This window comes from Pantherophis guttatus, chromosome 1, assembly GCF_059756535.1.
Source record: "Pantherophis guttatus breed Tessera chromosome 1, ASM5975653v1, whole genome shotgun sequence".
In the NCBI taxonomy this organism is placed as follows: domain Eukaryota; kingdom Metazoa; phylum Chordata; class Lepidosauria; order Squamata; family Colubridae; genus Pantherophis; species Pantherophis guttatus.
The window spans coordinates 266,701,632-266,722,252 of NC_142063.1; the positions used below are offsets into that span (position 1 = coordinate 266,701,632).

General features: G+C 36.5%; 2 protein-coding genes across 4 annotated transcripts in view; one reads left to right on the plus strand and one right to left on the minus strand.

The window, feature by feature from the left end:
• The window catches only part of OPRM1 (opioid receptor mu 1), a 22,346-nt gene extending 14,845 nt beyond the window's left edge, over window positions 1-7,501 (plus strand). The window contains 1 exon segment of the mRNA XM_034428600.3: window positions 1,371-7,501. Coding sequence (XP_034284491.2) covers window positions 1,371-1,984 — 614 coding nt within the window. The 3' untranslated portion in view covers window positions 1,985-7,501.
• Window positions 7,502-16,070: 8,569 nt separating this feature from the next.
• The window catches only part of IPCEF1 (interaction protein for cytohesin exchange factors 1), a 37,576-nt gene continuing 33,025 nt past the window's right edge, over window positions 16,071-20,621 (minus strand). For all 3 annotated transcript variants that reach the window (XM_034428597.3, XM_087882853.1, XM_034428598.3), the window contains 2 exons: window positions 17,393-17,583; window positions 16,071-16,848 (listed from right to left, as the gene is read on the minus strand). In XM_034428597.3, coding sequence (XP_034284488.1) covers window positions 16,654-16,848; window positions 17,393-17,583 — 386 coding nt within the window. In that variant the 3' untranslated portion in view covers window positions 16,071-16,653. The remainder of the gene's footprint in view (window positions 16,849-17,392; window positions 17,584-20,621) is intronic.

The window sequence follows — 20,621 nt, forward strand, 5'->3', positions numbered from 1 at the left end:
GGACAGCATGCCCTCCAAGAGAATGGTGATCAAAAAGATGTTAGATTGTGCCAAGATGGACAGGCTAACATTGGAATTAAAAGAAAGAGGCAAACGGAATATTATTTAGTCTAGGACATGTGGTACAAATGGCTAGAGAACAGAAGTAAAGATTAATATGAAGGTAATTTAAGAGAAATACTAAAATTTAAAGATAATGTATATAGTTAAAGGAAAAACAAGGAATGTTATATGTTATGTATGTATGAGTATTATCAATGCTGGAATGCTGCAAAAATTATAAATGTGATATAAAATGATGAAATATGTTTAATAAAAACAACAATTTTAAAAAATGCTTCTAAGTCTACAGTTCTCCCTCAAATTACCTAATTACAACTCCCTATCTCCCTAATTAGGGACGCGGTGGCTCAGTGGCTAAGGCACTGAGCTTGTCGATCGAAAGGTCGGCAGTTCAGCAGTTTGAATCCCTAGTGCTGTGTATCGGGTTGAGCTACCGTTACTTGTCCCAGCTTCTGCCAACCTAGCAGTTTGAAAGCACCTAAAAAATGCAAGTAGAAAAATAGGGACCACCTTTGGTGGGAAGGTAACAGCATTCCGTGCACCTTTGGCGTTTAGTCGTGCCGGCCACATAACCACGGAGACAACTTCAGACAGCGCTGGCTCTTCGGCTTTGAAACGGAGATGAGCACTGCCCCCTAGAGTCGGGAATGACTAGCACATATCTGCAAGGGGAACCTTTACCTTTACCTTATCTCCCTGATTGCATCAGCCTGTCTCATTAGATCGGGCAGGGAAAAAGTGTTATGGCCAGAGGTGTCAGTTCCAGAGGTGGGTCTTCTCCACCCTCCTGAAGCTAGGCTTGCTCCTTCCTTATTATTATTTAGGAATTCCCTCAAAATCTGGGTATGTTCTAAAGTCTTTGGGAATTGGAGACAAAACTTGCTCTCTCTCTGGTTTGTAGATTTAATTTTTTTTAACTAATATTCTTATTTTAACAATTACTTTTTATCTTGTTTGATTATTGTTTTTATTTGTCTGCTGTTTTATTCAAATGTTGTATGTGACCCAGAGTCACTTTGTGTGAGATGAGTGGCCATATAAAATGTGATTAATAAATAAATAATAGACGTGTTTTTAGATTACATAAAGTGTTCGTGTTATCTTTTCTCCCAATGGTGAGAGTAAAAGTCTGAACACAACAAGAATAGGTTTTCACAAAACAAAGATTGCAAGTAGGTTTCATTTTAAGTTATATAAAAGCAATTGTTTCCTATCGCTTGTGCTCGTGAGGGGATGGAGGGACAATAACAGTGAAAGAAATTGCCATGATTTGCTTGAATTCATTTGTCTTCTTTTAATTTCCGTAGGATCTGTTGATTGCACGCTTAAATTCTCACACCCAGCCTGGTATTGGGAGAACCTACTGAAAATCTGTGTTTTCATCTTTGCCTTCATCATGCCCATCTTAATCATAACGGTCTGCTATGGATTGATGATTTTACGCCTGAAGAGTGTCCGAATGCTCTCTGGCTCCAAGGAAAAGGACAGAAATCTTCGAAGGATCACCAGGATGGTCCTTGTGGTTGTGGCTGTTTTCATTGTCTGCTGGACTCCGATCCATATTTATGTCATCATCAAAGCCTTGATCCATATTCCAGAAACTACTTTCCAAACCATCTCCTGGCACTTCTGCATTGCATTAGGATACACAAATAGTTGTCTCAATCCCATCCTTTACGCCTTCCTAGATGAAAACTTCAAAAGGTGTTTCAGAGAATTCTGTATCCCAACAACGTCAACCATTGAACAGCAAAACTCCACCCGCATCCGTCAGCATACCCGTGAGCGTGGCTCCAGTGCCCATACAATGGATAGGACTAACCAGCAGGTATGACTAGAAGTGGAGATGTCAACCTTGGAAACAAGAATTCCTCCTGGAGATGACATGAATTCTGAAGTCACGGTCTTGACTGAATTGTAGCTTCTGGAAGTTTTATAAAATTCTTCCGATTTATTTTCCCTGGCTGAGGTGATACACAAAGATGGAAAGACTTATCCAAATGCACTAGGAAGGTTGTGCTGGTCCTACTATGATGATGGGGAACTAGAGAAGTCCTCAAGTTGCTCCTTGCATAGCCAGAGTCAGTCTGGGTATCATTGTGTTATATATTCAATATGCTGAAAACAGAAGAGATGCTTTCATTGTCTTGGCTTACTGAATGCTTGCTACTTCAGCATTCTAGAACTTTGTATATTTAGAAACTTCTTATACCAAATCAGAGCATTGGGCCATGTGACCTGTGTGAACTAGCACCTGCCTCATAACCAGTTCTCCAATATTTAATAGTCCTGCAATTACAGGTAGTCCTCAACTTACAACAGTTCATTCAGTGACTATTCAAAGTCACCGAAAAAGTGACTTACGACCATTTTTCACAATTACAACTTTTGTAGCATCCCCATGATCATGTAATCAAAATTCAAATGTTTGGCAACTGGTTCATACTTATGACCATTGCTGTGTCCCAAAGTCATGTGATCTCCTTTTGCAACCTTTTGACAAACGAAGTCGATGGGGAAAGTCAAATTCACTTAACGACCTTGTTGCTACCTTAACAACTGCAGTCATTCACTTAACAAGTATGGCAAGAAAGGTCATAAAATGGGACAAAATTTATTTAACAACTGTCCCAGTTAGCAACAGAAATTTTGGGCTCAATTGGGAGGAGGGAGGAGGGAGTTTTAGAATTTCTCCAATGAATCTGTTTCTAAATTCAAAATACAGTAACAGTCTGTCTCAGGTCTTCATGGTGACTCTTTTCCTCTTCTCCTTGGAATGATTTCTCATCTTTGTACTCAATCAAAGGAAGCAGGAACTGAGACACATCAAATATTCACTGAGTAGAAATGAGGGAATATAACCAAGGTGGAAATGTTTTGATAATTAGGTAGGTAAGATAATCACAGTGATAGCTCAGCAAGCAATTTGAGTGGGTAGAAAAACTGAATTCGAAATAATGGAGGCATCTCTACACTTCTTTTGATGGCAGACTTGAGTATCCAGTCTTTCTTTCTGAGATTTACTCTGTGTTATCATTTGAACACCACAACAACAGTGGTTTTTCTCTAAATTTATTATTTATTTTATTTTATTAGTCATATTTCTCTGCCGCCCACTCTCCGAGGACTCTGGGCAGCTTACACCAAAGACAGTATACTAAATAGCATATTGGCCCCTAACAGTCTGGGTCCTCAGATTGTAGAAAACCTATAATAGAAAGAAAAGAAAAGCTATCAACAATCTTCTCAGTTCTGTTTTGCAAATGATGTCTGAGGGGAAAAAATTACCCTGGGCATAATAAATAGCAATATCTCCAAAGAAAAAGAACTAATACAGGTAACAAGCTTTAGAAAAAAAATACTCAGAATATTGTTCTAATTGTCTCTCCTATTCCAAAAATGGAAATTTCTAGGCTAATAAGGATCTGCTAAATTCAGCATATTTATTTCTCAAATCTGAACTTAATAATTGACAGATTTGATAATTAAAATTATGATATCATAAATTATTCTTTAAGATCAGTCAATTCCTTGGATTTACCTCCTGTTCTTTGGACCAGCCAACATAATGGAAGTTTCAATTGTATATAATTTGCTAAGCAGATGGCAGTAGCTTTTAAACCATGCCTACTGTTGTAGTCTCTATAACCATTCTTGTATATTTGTCTTTAAATTAGTCATTGTGTCATCCCACATTATATTTTCATGCAGTTGAAGAAATAAGCATAGTATGTCAAATTAAAGGCAAATATCAATACATTAGATTGTTATCTTTGATTGCTATTGTGTAGTGTTCAACACACTCACACATGCAATACCTGGACCTGCATTTCAAATCATAATGTCTTTTGAATGCAGTATGCCAATTATTGGTAATAGTATAGTTATTACTACTATGTCTATCATTAATGTTTTTAATAATATTTTCTGACATTAATCATACACAACTTAGGGTTCCCCCATAAGAAGAGATGACCAGACATAAATGTGTATACATAATATATAAATTAACATTGTTTTACTGATTACTTTTATATCCTACACTCAAACCAGGATTCAGGGCAGGAAATATATCTTACTATATGAAATGTTACTCTCACAGATAAACTAAAAGGAGTTTAAAGTGACTTGCTAAAATTCAAAGATGGCTTTTCACCCTTTTGTTTTCTTGACATTGTTTATTTCTATCACCTAACATTCTTTAAATCTACTGAAAGACTCAGGCTTAAGTTACTTAACAACACACAAAAACTGTCCCTTGTGAGTGTTTCTGCCATTAAATTTCTAACCAAGACTGTTAAGAAGGCGCTTTGTGGGTTTGACTGGTAAATGGTGCTGATCCTTTCTCTGCATCTTCTTAACAGAGAGTGGGAAGAATCAATTAAAGCTGATCTCTTTATTATACAAGAAAGATCCCCACAGAAAACAAACATCACAATATTTTGTGTTTTTACTTGAGAAAACCCTGTTAGGAAAATGGAAAGCAATGTGTGTAAAAAACTATGTGCATCTCTGAAGTAGTTGTTTGTTCATTCATGACAAAATCGAGTTTGCAGAAGGGTATCTCCAGCTCTGAGGGCTTTGAAACAGCGTACACTAGATCTCTTGTATTCTTTTAATGACCTTGCAATCCTTTGCTTTGGTGTGGGGGTCAGGGCGACTGATTGGAGCTGAGCGTTTACAGACTGGACGCCCTCCCTGATGCCTATGTGGAGTTCACAGCACACAATTACTCTTCAAAAGAAAGGCATATCTGCCACTACCTAGGATCGAACTCACAGCCTCCTGATTGATTGTGAGGTGAGAATTCCACCTTTAGGCCATCACACCACTCACTAGAACTCTCTACTCTAACCTGTAGGAAAGCCTCCAGCAATAAACATTATCAGAATGTGCAAAAAATTGGATTGGGTACATGCCAGCTGTCCTTAAGAAATGACATCCATCTATTATAGAAGGATGCTATTATATTCATGCATATCTTCAGGAATAGACTGAACGAAAGTATGGCAAGGGCAGGGCCCAATTCACTTCTGAATTGATAAGGTGGGCTTGTTCTTAGACTCTTCTTTAAATATTGCCATTGTTGGAAGCTAGGGAGCGTGCCTTTTCTGTGGCAGCCCCTGCCCTTCCTCCTGAATTTTGACAAGGCTCTATCCTCCTAGCCTTCTCAAAAGCACTGGAGACCTGGCTTCCCCCCACCCCAAGAACTGTAATAGGGTGAGCATTTTCAAAGTTTAGGAGAGCTGATGATTTTTAAATGACATTACTGGAATTACTCAGCATACAAGGATTTAAATGACATTACTGGAACTGCTCAGCATACAAGGATTGAGGCAAGCACAATAGCTTTTCACCCATGGCTCAAAGCAGAAAGAAATATAGGAAATGTTTCATACCAATGTGTTTATAGAATCCATTTGAAACCTGGTGTATATTATCCCTTGTGTCTCTTAATATATGTTTGTCAAAGATTTCTCTCTATTCACTATGGCAGGTTTTGAATGAATAGGATGTAAACTACGGGTAGTAATATGATCTTTGAATAAGTGAAGAACCGCCAGTACAGAAGACAAGGATCTACCTGACATCTTATGATGTCTCTGGTTGACAGTGTCATTACTGCTGCTAATATTTATTACAGAGAATCTTGAAATGTTTGGAGGTATAGTATAACCTTGAGGGCAGAACCCTTTAGGTAAACATGAACCAATTTTCAAAGACTTTTCTTGCATCACCAGACATACATGGAACTCTTGAAGTTCAAAATCTGTGCAGGAGAATTTGTTAGGAGAGAAATAAAAGTTTGAAACATTGCTGGAGGGATCTCAAAGACTCTTGAACATGAGGGGAGCAGATGAGTGAAGAAAATGAGGGTAGTAAGAGTTACAGAGTTCTAAGAATCAGAGCTTATGTGAGGGAGATAACAAAGATCGGTGTTCTACTGCTAATTCTTTGAAAGCTAAGAAGCAAGTGTTTTAATATAACTCTGGAGAAGTATTTTAGTCTTGGAGCTGGCAATCTTCTTTCTGGAACAATCGGTTAGAGATTACTATTTTAAACCAAGTCCAAACTACATGCAGTACAAGCTAATTCCCCTTCCATCTCACCCCATAAAATAATGTGTGGCATGGAAAACAAATATATGATAAAGACCTATAAACATATGAAGTGCATTTGTGTATAGAAGTTTGAAACAAATCCCTTTAGGTATAAACAATTGTAAAGAATTTTTTGTTGATGAAAGTATTCTTAGCATCTAATCCTTTGTGGGGCTTGGGGGGAGGTAGTACAAGATAACTGCAATGATAAAATAGGTCAATGCTATCTCTGAGATATTGGGGGGGAAAGATATTCATTCACTAAAAGTACAATCCACATCAACTGAAATCACCCTTTCATAATATTTGAAGCTTCTATCTAGATTGTCTGTATCTCCTTCAACACCAAACAAAACTACTTTGTTACACGTGGGAAAATAATGTAAATCATCTTCCCCAGCCAGGTACAATTCCAATATTACTAGAGGTATCAGATTATGTAAATATTCTTTTTCAGACAGATGACATGTGAACAATAGATAGGAGTAGTAATTCACATTAATCTTGCATTTTGTATCAAAAGAGGCTAGCGATAGCCAGTTCTGTAAATACTATTGTCAATATCTGTACAGTGCTAACATTTGGGCAATGAAATATATGACAGTACTTCATTTTTAAAGAAATATATTCATCCAATTTGATTTTATGCCATGTATTTAAATAATAAATTTTCTGTTTCAAAATCTGCATAAATTGAGTAATAGAATAAGATTATATGTATATGTTATGACTCTTATAAAATAATGTCATTATGTGTGCAAATGTCATTAATGTCATTAAATGTGTGAAAAAATGTGAGTTTAAGTGTATATGTGAAGTAGTGAAGCATTTCTACGTATATGTTAACAAAATATATTGACGCAGCATGAAATTAAACAATTTGTTTTAAAAATAAAATATAGCTTTATGTATATAATATATATATAACACATACAACGTGTTATACACAGTTTTCTACATCATTGCAAATGTTCTCATTTGTCTCTGTGTGATTGCCACTAGAGTAATTAACTTACAAAAGTATACTCAAGTCAAAATAACAATAGATTTTGGAACAAGCAAGAGTAATAATCATACAGATCATTTGTAGTTAAATAATATGTTATACTTGTTTAGTGTTTCTGCAATTAAATTGTCAAAATGCACACAGGAAGCAAAAAAAGAGTATCTTTGTTCTGATTATAAAGAAAATCTTACCCATTGCTCCTTTTAAAAATGTCTAGCACTGCATTTTCACTGCTGATTTGCGAAAGAAAAAGTTTGTAGGAAGAAAATTCTCTATTCATCTTGAGTGAAAAATGTAAGTTCAATAAATGAGATCAAATTATAAAAACTCATGTATTTATGCATGGAGACTCTTTCTGAAATCATGCTGTTACCACTTCAACAATTAGCAAATTACCTTTCTGTTAATTTATCACTGATGTAATTGATGTCAGTCATATTCCCACCTTCACTGGTCATCTGGCCAGCATTTGAAAACCATTGAAAACAGCATCTGAAAACCCAACCAATTGATGTGTTCCAATCCTTCCTTTTCAGTAGTTGCTTAATTAATTGAATATTTGGATCAAATCTGCCTCTGAAGAAAGAACAAAAAGAAAAGCAAAAAGAAAAGCAAAACAACAAAGGATCAAATAACCATACCAGCTATTAGGAATAGATGAGAACAGCAACAAATAACTTTCTCTGAGCCTCACTTAAGATTTATGAAGAACAATTTGAAGCAATCACACAATTTCAGCAAGTAACTTTGTCTTCAAACATGGACAGACAATTCAAAGATTCTTACTCTACTCTTCGAAGAATTACCAATCTCTCCTGAGAAAACTGTCCAAAATGCCCTTGAAAAATTGGAAAAAGAAATTACCAATGCAGTCTTATATTTTTCCCTCATTATTTGACATTTGAGATATTGTAGATAAATTTCTCATAGCAGTCAGAAGAAAGATTTTGATGCTAAACATAGATTATTTCTATAGGTAGGTTCATCCAACTCAGTGGTGGGATTCAAATAATTTAACAACCGGTTCTCTGCCCTAATGATTTCTTCCAACAACCAGTTCACCAAACTGCTCAGAAAGTTAACAACCGGTTCTCCCGAAGTGGTGCGAACTGGCTGAATCCCACCACTGATCCAACTGCCTTTAATTTGTTTTGCAAGATTGCACGCTGTATTAAATCATAATGTGCATTTCTTCAATGCCAAATCTTCAAAGAATTTACCAAAAACTAAAATTCCCTCATTCCAATAAGATGTAATAGGAATGCTGCCACTAAGTTCTAAACTAATTTAGTTAAAGATACAAACTCAGCCACTAAATAGCAAAAGTAGCTGAGAAAGGTGCTGGCTGGGGAATTCTGGAAATTGACATTCACACATCTTAAAGTGGCCAAGTCTGAAAAACATTAGTCTAGATAATGGTCTGCCTGAGATGTGTGGCTGAAATGAAGCTTGCTAACAGAACACTTCTAAGTGCTAAACTGCTAAGCTGTGAAACACTTAGAGTAAGTTTTGCAGGCTCAGTCAATAGGTTATGACATGTTGTCAGCAGCTATCGATCAAGACACATTCCCAGGTTCCTGAGTAGACTCTGCATCAACCAAATACTCATGTTTCATTTTTCAAGAGTCAGATGCAAATAGAATGGGAAAAATAGTCACTAAATTCCAAAATATCTGGAGGCACCGGGTTCAAGATGTTTATATAGTATGGTACTTCTATGAAAAGTCAGGGAAGGCTACATTTCTTTGGATTTCCCTGCAGGGTGAGCTTCTGAATTGAAGGAAGGTGTATTCTCTCAAAATGAATTCATTCACAATTTGCCTTGACCCTAACCACTTAGAATGGATTTTCCCAGATAGAAACATGTCAAAACGGGGATTCTGGGGCACAACTACCACTTGGTATCCTTTGATATCCTTTGGTGTATCACATTGGATTTGTCCTTCTATAGTTTTGAAAGGTATGGCCACATTTTTGCTCTTTGGGGGAGGATTAGAATTTTAAAAGATAAAAAAGTAGAGAGTTAAAACGTTCCCTCCAATGGGCGGCTGCTGGGATTGATGGGGAGTTAATATTTGCAAGGCTTAAGGCACTCATTTTGCCTCTTAAATTCCAATTTTCAGAAAACCAAAACATGCATCCCTATCCATTACGGGGCTGCAGTGAAGTTTGGGACTGCTGGTGGCTCCTATGGTCCCTGGGTCTCCCCTCTGCTCTACAAACAAGCCATTTTAGTGAAGTGTCTTTCTGATGAGGGGCATCAGAAAATGCATAGCTAGACAGAGCATCAGCCCACCTATCTGCTAGTTCCTTTGCTAATTTATGGTACCAGAAAAGAAAACAATGGAAATGTTAATGACATTGCCTAAGCATGAAAAATTGTGATCTAACTGTTGCATCTACTGAACTTATGGCTTTAAATAAAGGGTGGAATGATTTTGTACTGAAGCAAAATCCAATGTTTTTATTTTTTTTTCCTCTTCCCAATTGTTTCCAGCCAATTTTCTTTTGTTTCTTGAATTCTTTGTTTTCTTTTTTCTTTTCTTTATAGTGGATACTACTTTCTTTAAGCTGAGTGCCTTACAGCTAATTTTTTTTTTCTGCTAAGTACCAGGGGTGAGTTCTACTTACCTTTACTATTGGTTCGCAGCAGGGCTGCGCACCTGCGCTTGCTTCGCTCGTGCGGGCGCACGCTCTTCTGCACATGCACAGAAGTGTTTTGATGACGTCAGGGTCAGTGGGCGGAGCTTCCTGCCAGTTTTATTATCGGTTCTATAGAACCGGTGCGAACCGGGGGGAACCCACCACTGCTAAATACATATATCTTTTTCTTTTGGTATGCAATGATAGAGATGAGAGATAGATGATAGATGATAGATAGATGATAGATAGATAGATAGATAGACAGACAGACAGACAGACAGACAGACAGACAGACAGATAGATAGATAGATAGATGATAGATGATAGATAGGTAGGTAGGTAGGTAGGTAGGTAGATGAGAGATGATAGATAGATGATAGATAGGTAGATAGATAGATAGATAGATAGATAGATAGATAGATAGATAGATAGATAGATAGATAGATAGATAGATGATAGATAGATAGATAGATAAGAGAGAGACCTCAAAATGTTTGCAGATCTAACTAAATTGTGGTGTTAGCATCTTCAAGTGACTAAGTAGTATTCAAATTTCAAAAAAATGACTACAGTAGAAAAATTAGTGTTTGTAACACCCTGAAAAGCCACAAGGTTGCACTCATGTACCATATCAATTTCATAGCACTTACAAGCAGCAGAAGCTTATATGTGGCTTAGTTCAAATAAATTAGATTCTTTCCTTGAATAACCTGGAAAGGAGATGGAGGAAATGGTGATGTTGGGAAATACATTTTTTTTCTTCTGAAAAGGAATTTGCCTGAGTATTTTTTAAAGGTGGGGATTTATTTTTTTTCTACCATAGATATTATTAGATCGTTCATCCAAAATGGTGACGAATTCAGGCTACACTGAAGTTATGATAAGAAAGAAAGAATTCCATATCTATTAATCATGTACTTTGGGGACTGTAATCCTACAATCTTACATAGGATCAGTTGTGGGTTGCTCCCGGTAGTAAAACTGGTGGGAGGCTCCACCCACTGACCCTGACATCATGAGAAGCGATCTGCGCATGCGCAGAAACTTCTGTGTGTGCGCAGAAGCAAGGCGCGTGCGCGAGTGAAGCAAGTTGCAAACCAGTAGTAGAGGTAAGTAGAACCCAACCCTGCATAGCATCGACACATGATCAATCTTTTAGGAAACCCTAGTTTCAAAGAAAGTATTTTTAAGTGACTTTGCTTTAGGTAGATACTGTATTGGCTGCATTTGCACTTAAGAAGAAGCTAAACTTACTGAGTTCATCCTTTTTAGACTTGTATGCTGTGGGTTGCAATCATCACTCAAGATCAGGCCACATGTAACTCGTGCTCAGTTTAAAATATTTTAACATTGCATTTCACATTTAATGTGCAGAACAGAAGAAATGGAAGTCATTAGTAACTTTTCTTCTAGAATATTGTGGAGAGAATATTGGGCCCCAGGAAACAGGCCACTATTGGATACTGTTATATGCAAGGTGATGGATAAAATCCAGGGGTGAAATCTAAAATTTGTTACTACCGGTTCTGTAGGCGTGGCTTGGTGGGGGAGGGGGTTTAATGTGACTAGGTGGACATGGCAACTTTTTTTTTCTTTTAAAAGTATTTTTTTCTACAACCTTAAGAGGTTGCAGAAAAAAATGCTTTTAAGAAACCTTTGATGATCAGGCAAGTCAGCTGGGATCACCAGAGGCTTTTAAAGGCATTTTTTTTCCTACAACCTCTTCAGCCGAAGGGGTTGCAGAAAAAAATGCTTCGAAAAGCCTCTGATGATCCCAGCTGAGCCACGTGATCATCAGAGGCTTTTTTTTTCCTTTTAAAAGCATTTTTTCGGACGAAGAGGTTGTAGAAAAAACAGCCTCTGATGATCATGCGGCTCAGCTGGGCACGGGGGTGGGCAGGGATTTTTGCTACCAGTTCTCCGAACCACCCACCACCATCGCTACTGGATCGGGCGATCTGGTCCGAACCGGGAGCATTTCACCCCTGATAAAATCCAACCCTACATGCTTAAAGATTCAAAATCAAAAATTAAAAAACCAGTTCATTCTGCACTTGCATTCCCTTAATTTTCAGTTTGGCCACAAGGGCTAACTTGGCAATTGTATGCAAGTAACACACTTTCTGGGTAGCAGCGGGTGCTGCAACTAACACAGTCCTAACAATTCAACTCAACTCTTAGCATTCTGAATAGGGTCATTAGGTTGGCCAATACAGAACCATTTTTTCCAGCTACCATGCGGGCAGTGGCAAAATTCTGTGTCACTGCAATGTCCATATGAAAAAAAACTGGCTACAGAATTATAGATGTCAACTGGTGCCAATTTTTTGGAGATATCTATAACAATTATTGGAAAAATACATTTACCCACATACTTATCGGCTCTCCACTCATGTAAATTAGGGAGTGACCCTAACGGTTTGAGATTATGTGACCATAACGGTTTGAGTTTCATAACAGGGATATTATTATTCATGATTAATGTCAGTATTATTTTTAATTTATTGTATGTCTATTGATGGTCGACGACTGTAATAAAGTTTTTATTCATATTCAGAACCATTTTTTTAATATATTTTTTTTACTGGTTTCCTTTCTTTCTTAGGGCCGACTCATGCCACAATAATAGAAACCACAGAACCTTCTTCCTATTGTTAGAAATTTCACCTGCCCTATAAAGGAAAAAGCATAACATAACATAACATAATTATAAAGGTTTTTAATAACTGTTCAAAACAGTAGACTTTTCATTTTTTATGGCCACCCGCTCACACATGACTTTAAGAGACTTACCAGGAATTTTGGCAGACAAAACGTTGGGGAAGGCAATCCTCTACTTTCCTACTTTGGGTAAAATAGATTACCTGTCCAATTCTCTGCTGCATAAATTTATAAGTAATAAGTAAATCTTTCTTTACAAGAGTGCTCCCTTCTATTCTGTAAATCAACTATGCTATTTCCTATCTCAAGATTTGGCTGGGTTGACACATACTATTCATTTACAGATTTCTGTATCAGGGTATTATTCTGCTTGTGGTAAAATTGCAGTTTAGATGATATTATCTCACTAATCCAGGAAGGAGGAAGAAACGTTCAACCATGAAACAGTTACTATGAGTTGAAGCATTTGAACAAATTGATTTGGGGGTTTGATGGGGTTGTAGTGGTGGTGGTAGGATTTTCACTGAAATTACTTCACTTCAAACCAAACATTGAAACAAATAACTATATAGCTGCAAGCTCTAATTTTCCAAAAGCAATAGGACATTTTCACCATATGAAAATGTTACTTTCCCTTGATCATCCCAGTTCATGATTTAACCATTTGTGCATGTCAAAATTAAGACTAATTTCAAACAGGGGACTGGGACCAGAAAATGAACTGCAAAATGCAATAATAGTGGTGCAAGCTGAGTGACAAATTGTGTGCATTTTTATAGGAACTCACTCCCTGAAAGAAAAAAAGGCAATATTGAAGTGCTAGGCTTTGTTTAGATGGACTGTCAACTTGCTTCTATTTCATCCAGCTAATAAATGTATTAACAATATACAGGTGAAACTCGAAAAATTAGAATATCGTGCAAAAGTTCATTTATTTCAGTAATGCAACGTAAAAAGTGAAATTAATATATGAGATAGACTCATTGCATGCAAAGCTAGATAGTTCAAGCCTTGATTTGTCATAATTTTGATGATTATGGCTTACAGCTCATGAAAACCCCAAATTCACAATCTCAGAAAATTAGAATATTGTGAAAAGGTTCAATATTCTAGGCTCAAAGTGTTCCACTCTAATCAACTAATTAAGCCATAACACCTGCAAAGGGTTCCTGAGCCTTTAAATGGTCTCAGTCTGGTTCAGTAGGAATCACAATCATGGGAAAGACTGCTGACCTGACAGTTGTGCAGAAAACCTCCTTATGGAGGGTGTCATTGACACCCTCCATAAGGAGAGAAAGCCTCAAAAGGTAATTGCAAAAGAAGTTGGATGTTCCCAAAGTGCTGTATCAAAGTACATTAATAGAAAGTTATGTGGAAGGGAAAAGTGTGGAAGAAAAAGATGCACAAGCAGCAGGGATGACCGCAGCCTGGAGAGGATTGTCAGGAAAAGGCCATTCAAAAGTGTTGGGGACTTTCACAAGGAGTGGACTGAGGCTGGAATCAGTGCATCAAGACCCACCACATACAGACGGATCCTGGACATGGGCTTCAAATGTCAAGGCGCTCCTGAACAACAAACAATGTCAGAAGCATCTTACCTGGGCTAAAGACAAAAAGAACTGGTATGTTGCTCAGTGGTCCAAAGTCCTCTTTTCTGATGAGAGCAACTTTTGCATCTCATTTGAAAACCAAGGAGGAAGAATGGAGATGCACACACTGCAAGGTGCTTGAAGTCCAGTGTGAAGTTTCCACAGTCTGTGTTGATTTGGGGAGCCATGTCATCTGCTGGTGTTGGTCCACTGTGCTTCATTAAGTCCAGGGTCAATGCAGCCGTCTACCAGGAGATTTTGGAGCACTTCATGCTTCCTTCCGCAGACGAGCTTTCTGGGGATGCTGACTTCATTTTCCAGCAGGTCTTGGCATCTGCCCACACTGCCAAAAGTACCAAAACCTGGTTCAATGACCATGGGATTACTGTGCTTGATTGGCCAGCAAACTCACCTGACCTGAACCCCATAGAGAATCTATGGGGCATTGCCAAGAGAAAGATGAGAGACATGAGACTGAACAATGCAGAAGAGCCGAAGGCCGCTATTTAAGCATCCTGGTCTTCCATAACACCTCAGCAGTGCCGCAGGCTGATAGCATCCATGCCACGCTGCATTGAGGCAGTAATTGATGCAAAAGGGGCCCAAACCAATTACTGAGTATATATGCATGCTTATACTTTTCAGAGGTCCGATACTGTTCTATGTACAATCCTTGTTTTATTGATTTCATGTAATATTCTAATTTTCTGAGATTGTGAATTTGGGGTTTTCATGAGCTGTAAGCCATAATCATCAAAATTATGACAAATCAAGGCTTGAACTATCTCGCTTTGCATGTAATGAGTCTATCTCATATATTAGTTTTACCTTTTAATTTCATTTCAGTAATGAAATTAGTTTCATTACTGAAATAAATGAACTTTTGCACAATATTCTAATTTTTCGAGTTTCACCTGTATGTATGCATGCAAATTGGAAAGGAGTCAAATTTGAGAAGAACTGTCAAGACATGCCTGTCATATGTATTAGGATTTAAGAGTCATGGTGGCGTAGTTGTTAGAATGCAGTATTGCAGGCTAATTCTGCCCACTGCCAGGAGTTCGAGTCTCACCAGGCTCAAGGTTGACTCAGCTTTCCATCCTTCCAAGGTCAATAAAATGAAGACCCAGATTGTTGGAGGCAATATGCTGACTCTGTAAACCACTTAGAGAGTGCTGTAATGCACTGTGAAGCAGTATATAAGTCTAAGTGCTATTGCTATATCTAAATAGTTTTCATGGTAACAAATACAAACCTTGGGACATATTTGTTGTCTCACACAGTATCATCCCAAAGTCATTTTACCAATAAGTAGCAGCTATAAAAAAAATCTACAAAACCTGCAGAAAACCTGCCATTGCCTATCTATGGGCTTTAAAAAAAAAACAAAAAAAACCCACTTCTAAATCTAATTTATACCGCTTGACTTTCCTCATGATCTTCTATCCAAGAACAATTCAGGTTTGGCTTAGCTTTTTGAGATCAGTCACATATGGCTAAGCGAGACTGAAAAAATATCTACATTTTCACAAAAAGCCGAGGCAAAGCTTATATGTCTGTGTTTTATATTTGTTTTCATTTACTGTTAGGTTTACACTCCATAAAACATTGAGGAAAGACGGACACGTACATTTTGCCCAATGAATTTATTTGCTCATAAAAACCAGTTCAAACACAACTTCGCAGACATGATAAATTGATTTTTTTTTCATAAACCTGAAGCTATTATGACTGCAACTGTGTCCTTTGAACAGATCATGAGAAGGCTATATAGAATACAAACACCAACCTTCTTTTATTTATTTCCTCTGTGACTAAAAACCGTCCATCAGCAGAAACAATTAAAACATTGATGAGCTGTGGCAAAATAGTGCATTTTGTATAATTCTTACCCTGGTAGTTTTTTTTTTCCCCAAGGTGAAGTGTTCTGCTTCTCTCTCAACCAAATTTAAAATGGACCAAATCTTCTTGTGTATGTACCCTACATTCAGAAAACTGAGAAACGTATTTTCTAAAACATCGTTTTTATTGTAAAGTTGGCTGCTTTTACAAAAGATAATCCCAATTCTCATCCACCAGATAAAAGTTCTTCTTAGAATTGTAGCAAGAGTTGTATCATGATGTGATCATTAGAGGAGATTTTTCCTATCTTCGTGGACTATGGAAAGGGGAAATCATGCTCTAGGCAGCAATCTCTGAGTTCCAGGGCCAGATTAAGGTCAATTGATGCTGTAAACCTGATAATAATAATACTCTAATAATACTGCTCCTCAACTTTTCCATTGCTTAATTGACAAGACATTAAGACTTAGTAAGTGCTGAAAACTAAAGCTGAGTGTGGCAGTGAAAGAATTAAAGACATGATCGCTAGGGGAAAAAACTCTATGGTGCCCCCCTTCCTTGGTACCCTAAGCATGTGCTTATTTTGCTTGTTGGTTAACAAGCAACAGAGGGCTGCTCTGTTTCAGTATAGATAGTATCAGTACCTATAGAAGCAAAACCTGAATATATGGCAGTTCAAATTGAATGACTGAAGAGATCAGCGATGGAAAGTTAACTGTCCCCAGATAGTATTTCCAGTGAATACTATTCATCCAACGAAAGATGACTGTGGGGTCATTTCTGATTCTGTGTTGTCTCCTTCAGTTGTAGACATAGTGTCTGGTGGCTGATAGATATCTTGAATCAAAATGGAGTTTGTATTCTTCCACTCTCTATACTTTGTTGCTGTTAGTTTATGATCCTCCAGCAGCTGGTTTATCATGGCCAAGTCATGTTCTTTGCACTAGTCAACACAAGGAGAAAAAACAAGTTACTAGAAGTAGACATTGGGACAGATAAATGATCCAAATCTTCTTGTATACATACAAGAATTTTTTTCAGAAAACTGAAAAAAAACTCTCTCTCAAATGTCAAGTCTTCTGGTCTTCCCACTACTTTTTTTTCAACCAAAAAAAACCCCATTTCTCATAATTACTAAAACAAGTTCCCTTGTTTTAAAAAAGTAATCATTTCATAATAGAGGGGGGAAAAATTAACAGTTGCTATATATCCTACTGATTGTAATAGTTATATTTGCATTATATAAATAATAGACTGCATTACAAAGTAACTAAGTAACTAAATTTATACAAAAAGCTAAGCTATAATCATAAATGCACACACATATTCACTAACCAGAACTAAAATTAACTACTTGCAGTCCACCAGTGTGAATGCAACCATCGCTGTTTTCATTAGTCTGAGCAAGCTGTTCATGTGAATACACCCAAAAGTCTCTCCCCCTGAATCCAAAACCACTAGAACATCTCTCCTCCATCAACCTTTACCTTTAAGGTACTATTCAGAGCTCGGATTTTATGAAGTTTCTCATTTACAGAAGGGTTCTTGCTCCTTTTGATAAAGGACTTTCTCAACTCTTTCTTAGTAGAAGGTCGCCGATCCCCAATGGGAGATAAACTTGCTTGCTCTAAAGACTTGTACAGTTTCTCCATTTCATCCACAGAACATTTGGTACGATCTGCATGGGAGATAAAAGAGAGGATTCTGTGATAGAGTGCAGGTGAGATAGATTTTTTTTTAAGTAACACATGTGCGGCGAATGGGAAAAGGCTACTTCTGGTGGCCTAGAGAAAATTAGGGGGGAAAGTAATATATGAACTATTTTGACATTCTCATCCATGAGTTGGTCTGCGGACATACTGTATGAAGAATATTCTTTTAATACTCTTTTAATAGAGTAATTTAGTTCTTAATCTGATTTTAAATTAGGGGTGTTTTAATTGTCACGGGCCAATACTATTTAATTTATTTTAAACTATTTTTAAATTTTGTATTCTATGTATTTTTATCTTCGGCTGTTCACCGCCCTGAGTCCTTCGGGAGAAGGGCGGTATATAAATTTGAACAATAAATAAATAAATAAATAAATAAATAAATAAATAAATAAATAAATAAATAAATAAATAAATAAATAAATAAATATTAAAATCAGGACTCAAGATTTCAGGTGCAATATCCAAAATGTACACATATCAGAAATGATGTGTTAATGATTGATGTCTCTATTCCACCAACTTATGTTTGAAATGGCTGGACCTTTAGAGGGAACATTTTCTCCACCTAGCAGTATAACGGGGCATATGATTGTACTGGGTCTACTATACTGCTCAAAAAAATAAAGGGAACACAAGCAGAAGACATCCAAGATATGAATGAATGAAATAGCCTTATTAAATATTTTGTTCTTTACATACAGTAGTTTATACACTGCTCAAACAACTAAAGAGAACACAAAACTACTGTATGTAATAAACAAAGTATTTAATAAGGCTATTTCATTCATTCAGATCTCGGATGTCTTCTGCTTGTGTTCCCTTTATTTTTTTGAGCAGTGTATTTTATTTTTAACAGTAACGTTATAATACAGTGGTGCATCTCAAACATTTGTAATTAAATACTCCCTAATATGTGTTTTTCATATATTTTATAGAATTGTGCAGGTATAAACATGCCATAATTGCCTTTGGATAAAGGCTAAATTTAGGTTCGTACTTTAGCCCAATGCTGAAGAAAATGCCTGGACTCTAGCAGAATAGCCTGTTACAATAGCCAATATGACCTGGATGACTGAGAATCTCTATAGACTAATAGCCAGTATGCTATTTTAATGTTTCGTTCTGACTGATCACCTCATTAAATGTGACTCACTTTGTTGTAGGAAAAATCCAATGTAAACTATAGTTAATTAAGCAAGAGCCAGTCAGGCAAATTTTATCTCCACAGCTTGAATGAGACTCGATAGGGAAAAAATGTAGAATTTCTCTACATGTTGTTAATTTCAACTTTTATTGAACATCTGTCTAAAATTCGCAGTTTAAAGAACTGAGGAGGCAGTTATCTTTGGAACCTATATGGCCCACTGTCTTTATTTGAAGTATACTAAGGTTTTTTTAGGTCTCATACTCTGATATAATCAATCATCTTAATTTCTTTCAAAGATCTCTAGAATCCTCCAAAAGGGAGTAGATGACATTGATATATTAAAGTCTTATTTTTCAGCTGGAATTCTTATAAAGATCTCACCAAAATCTAGTGAAATCAAGATAACAATGATCTCTGTAATTTGGAATGCCTTTCTTCTAGACATTCAAGCAGCCAATTCCCCACTGACAATGTTCAAAAGTATTAGAACAACATTACTCCAACAAGCTTTTAAGCAGGATTGAGCATTTCTAATGACCCTCTAAGGATTTCTAGACATTGGATGACTTTGGATCAATTTAATTTATTCCCACTTTTTCTTTAGACCTTCAGTAAGTGCCCTTATCACTAGAAGAATGTTTTGGCCACAATTATGTTTTTTTTTTCCCAAGTGAAAGACCAGAATGATATCCCACTTGGATAGAAAAGCAATCCTTAAATTCTAGATATATTGAAACACTACTCCCATCCTTCTGCATTTCAAGGGTACCTAGAAGCTTCTGTCTATCTTGTTTGCATCCATTAATTTCTGAAAATTAAATGTTAGAATTAAAACCATTCCCTACCAAGTATAGATATCTTCTAATGAGGCAATAAAATACAGAGAAAAATGTTTGGACATAAAATGCATTAGACCTGACTTGCCTATAACAATTGTTTGCAAAGGGTCTATCTAAAATATCTCAGAAAAGAGGGTGTTATTGCTTTCATAGTTGAACAATACAACATAAGTAAGGCCCATTCTGTTATAGCTGTTTCATTTTTTGTAATTTCTTCTTTGTTATTATTAGTTTTTATAGTCTCCTGGTAAAACCAAGCATATGAGACTCCCGTCAAATGTAAGAAAAATGATAGTAACTAGTTGTTGTTTCTGTCCACCTGCTTTTTTAGATTAGAAGCAAACCTCTGGATTGAAGATATATGTGCCAATCCTATTTTTTACCTTGTGCTAACTGCTTTGTTATTGTTTTCTTCTTTGAATAAAGATAGCTAATCAATCATGGCAGGCTGATTTACCCTCTTTTTCTCTAGTCATTTATCCAGTATTTTTTTCCACAGAATGAAATAATAGAGGCCACATAAATGTTTGCAAAAATTAAAAAGCATGTATTTCCTTCCATAGAAGGAAATAATAGAGGCCGCATACATGTTTGCAAGTATTGATTAAACACGTGTATTTTAATTAAATACACATATTTAATTATAAAATAAAAAGTGTGTAGTTTAATACATGCAAACATTTGAATTTTAAGTTTAAAAATGGGCATTCAATAGTGTGTGTGAAAATGGGCATTCAATAGTGTGTGAAACTCTTGTGATACTATTATTTGGTTTCCTGCTTCTTGAAAGGCTTCTAAATTAATTTCACACTTTTTACTTTCATGCAAATATTTCTTTCATGCAAATGATTCTATTCTGTAAAAAACTACTTAAAGCTTGCCAACAGAATAAAGATCTATCAGGATTCTGTTATCTTGTGTTCAAAAATGCAGCAAACCCTCAGTTTAAGCAGGCAATTCAGAAGGCAGAAAATCTATAGTCATCATGAATGACCATTAAATAAATCCCTGATTG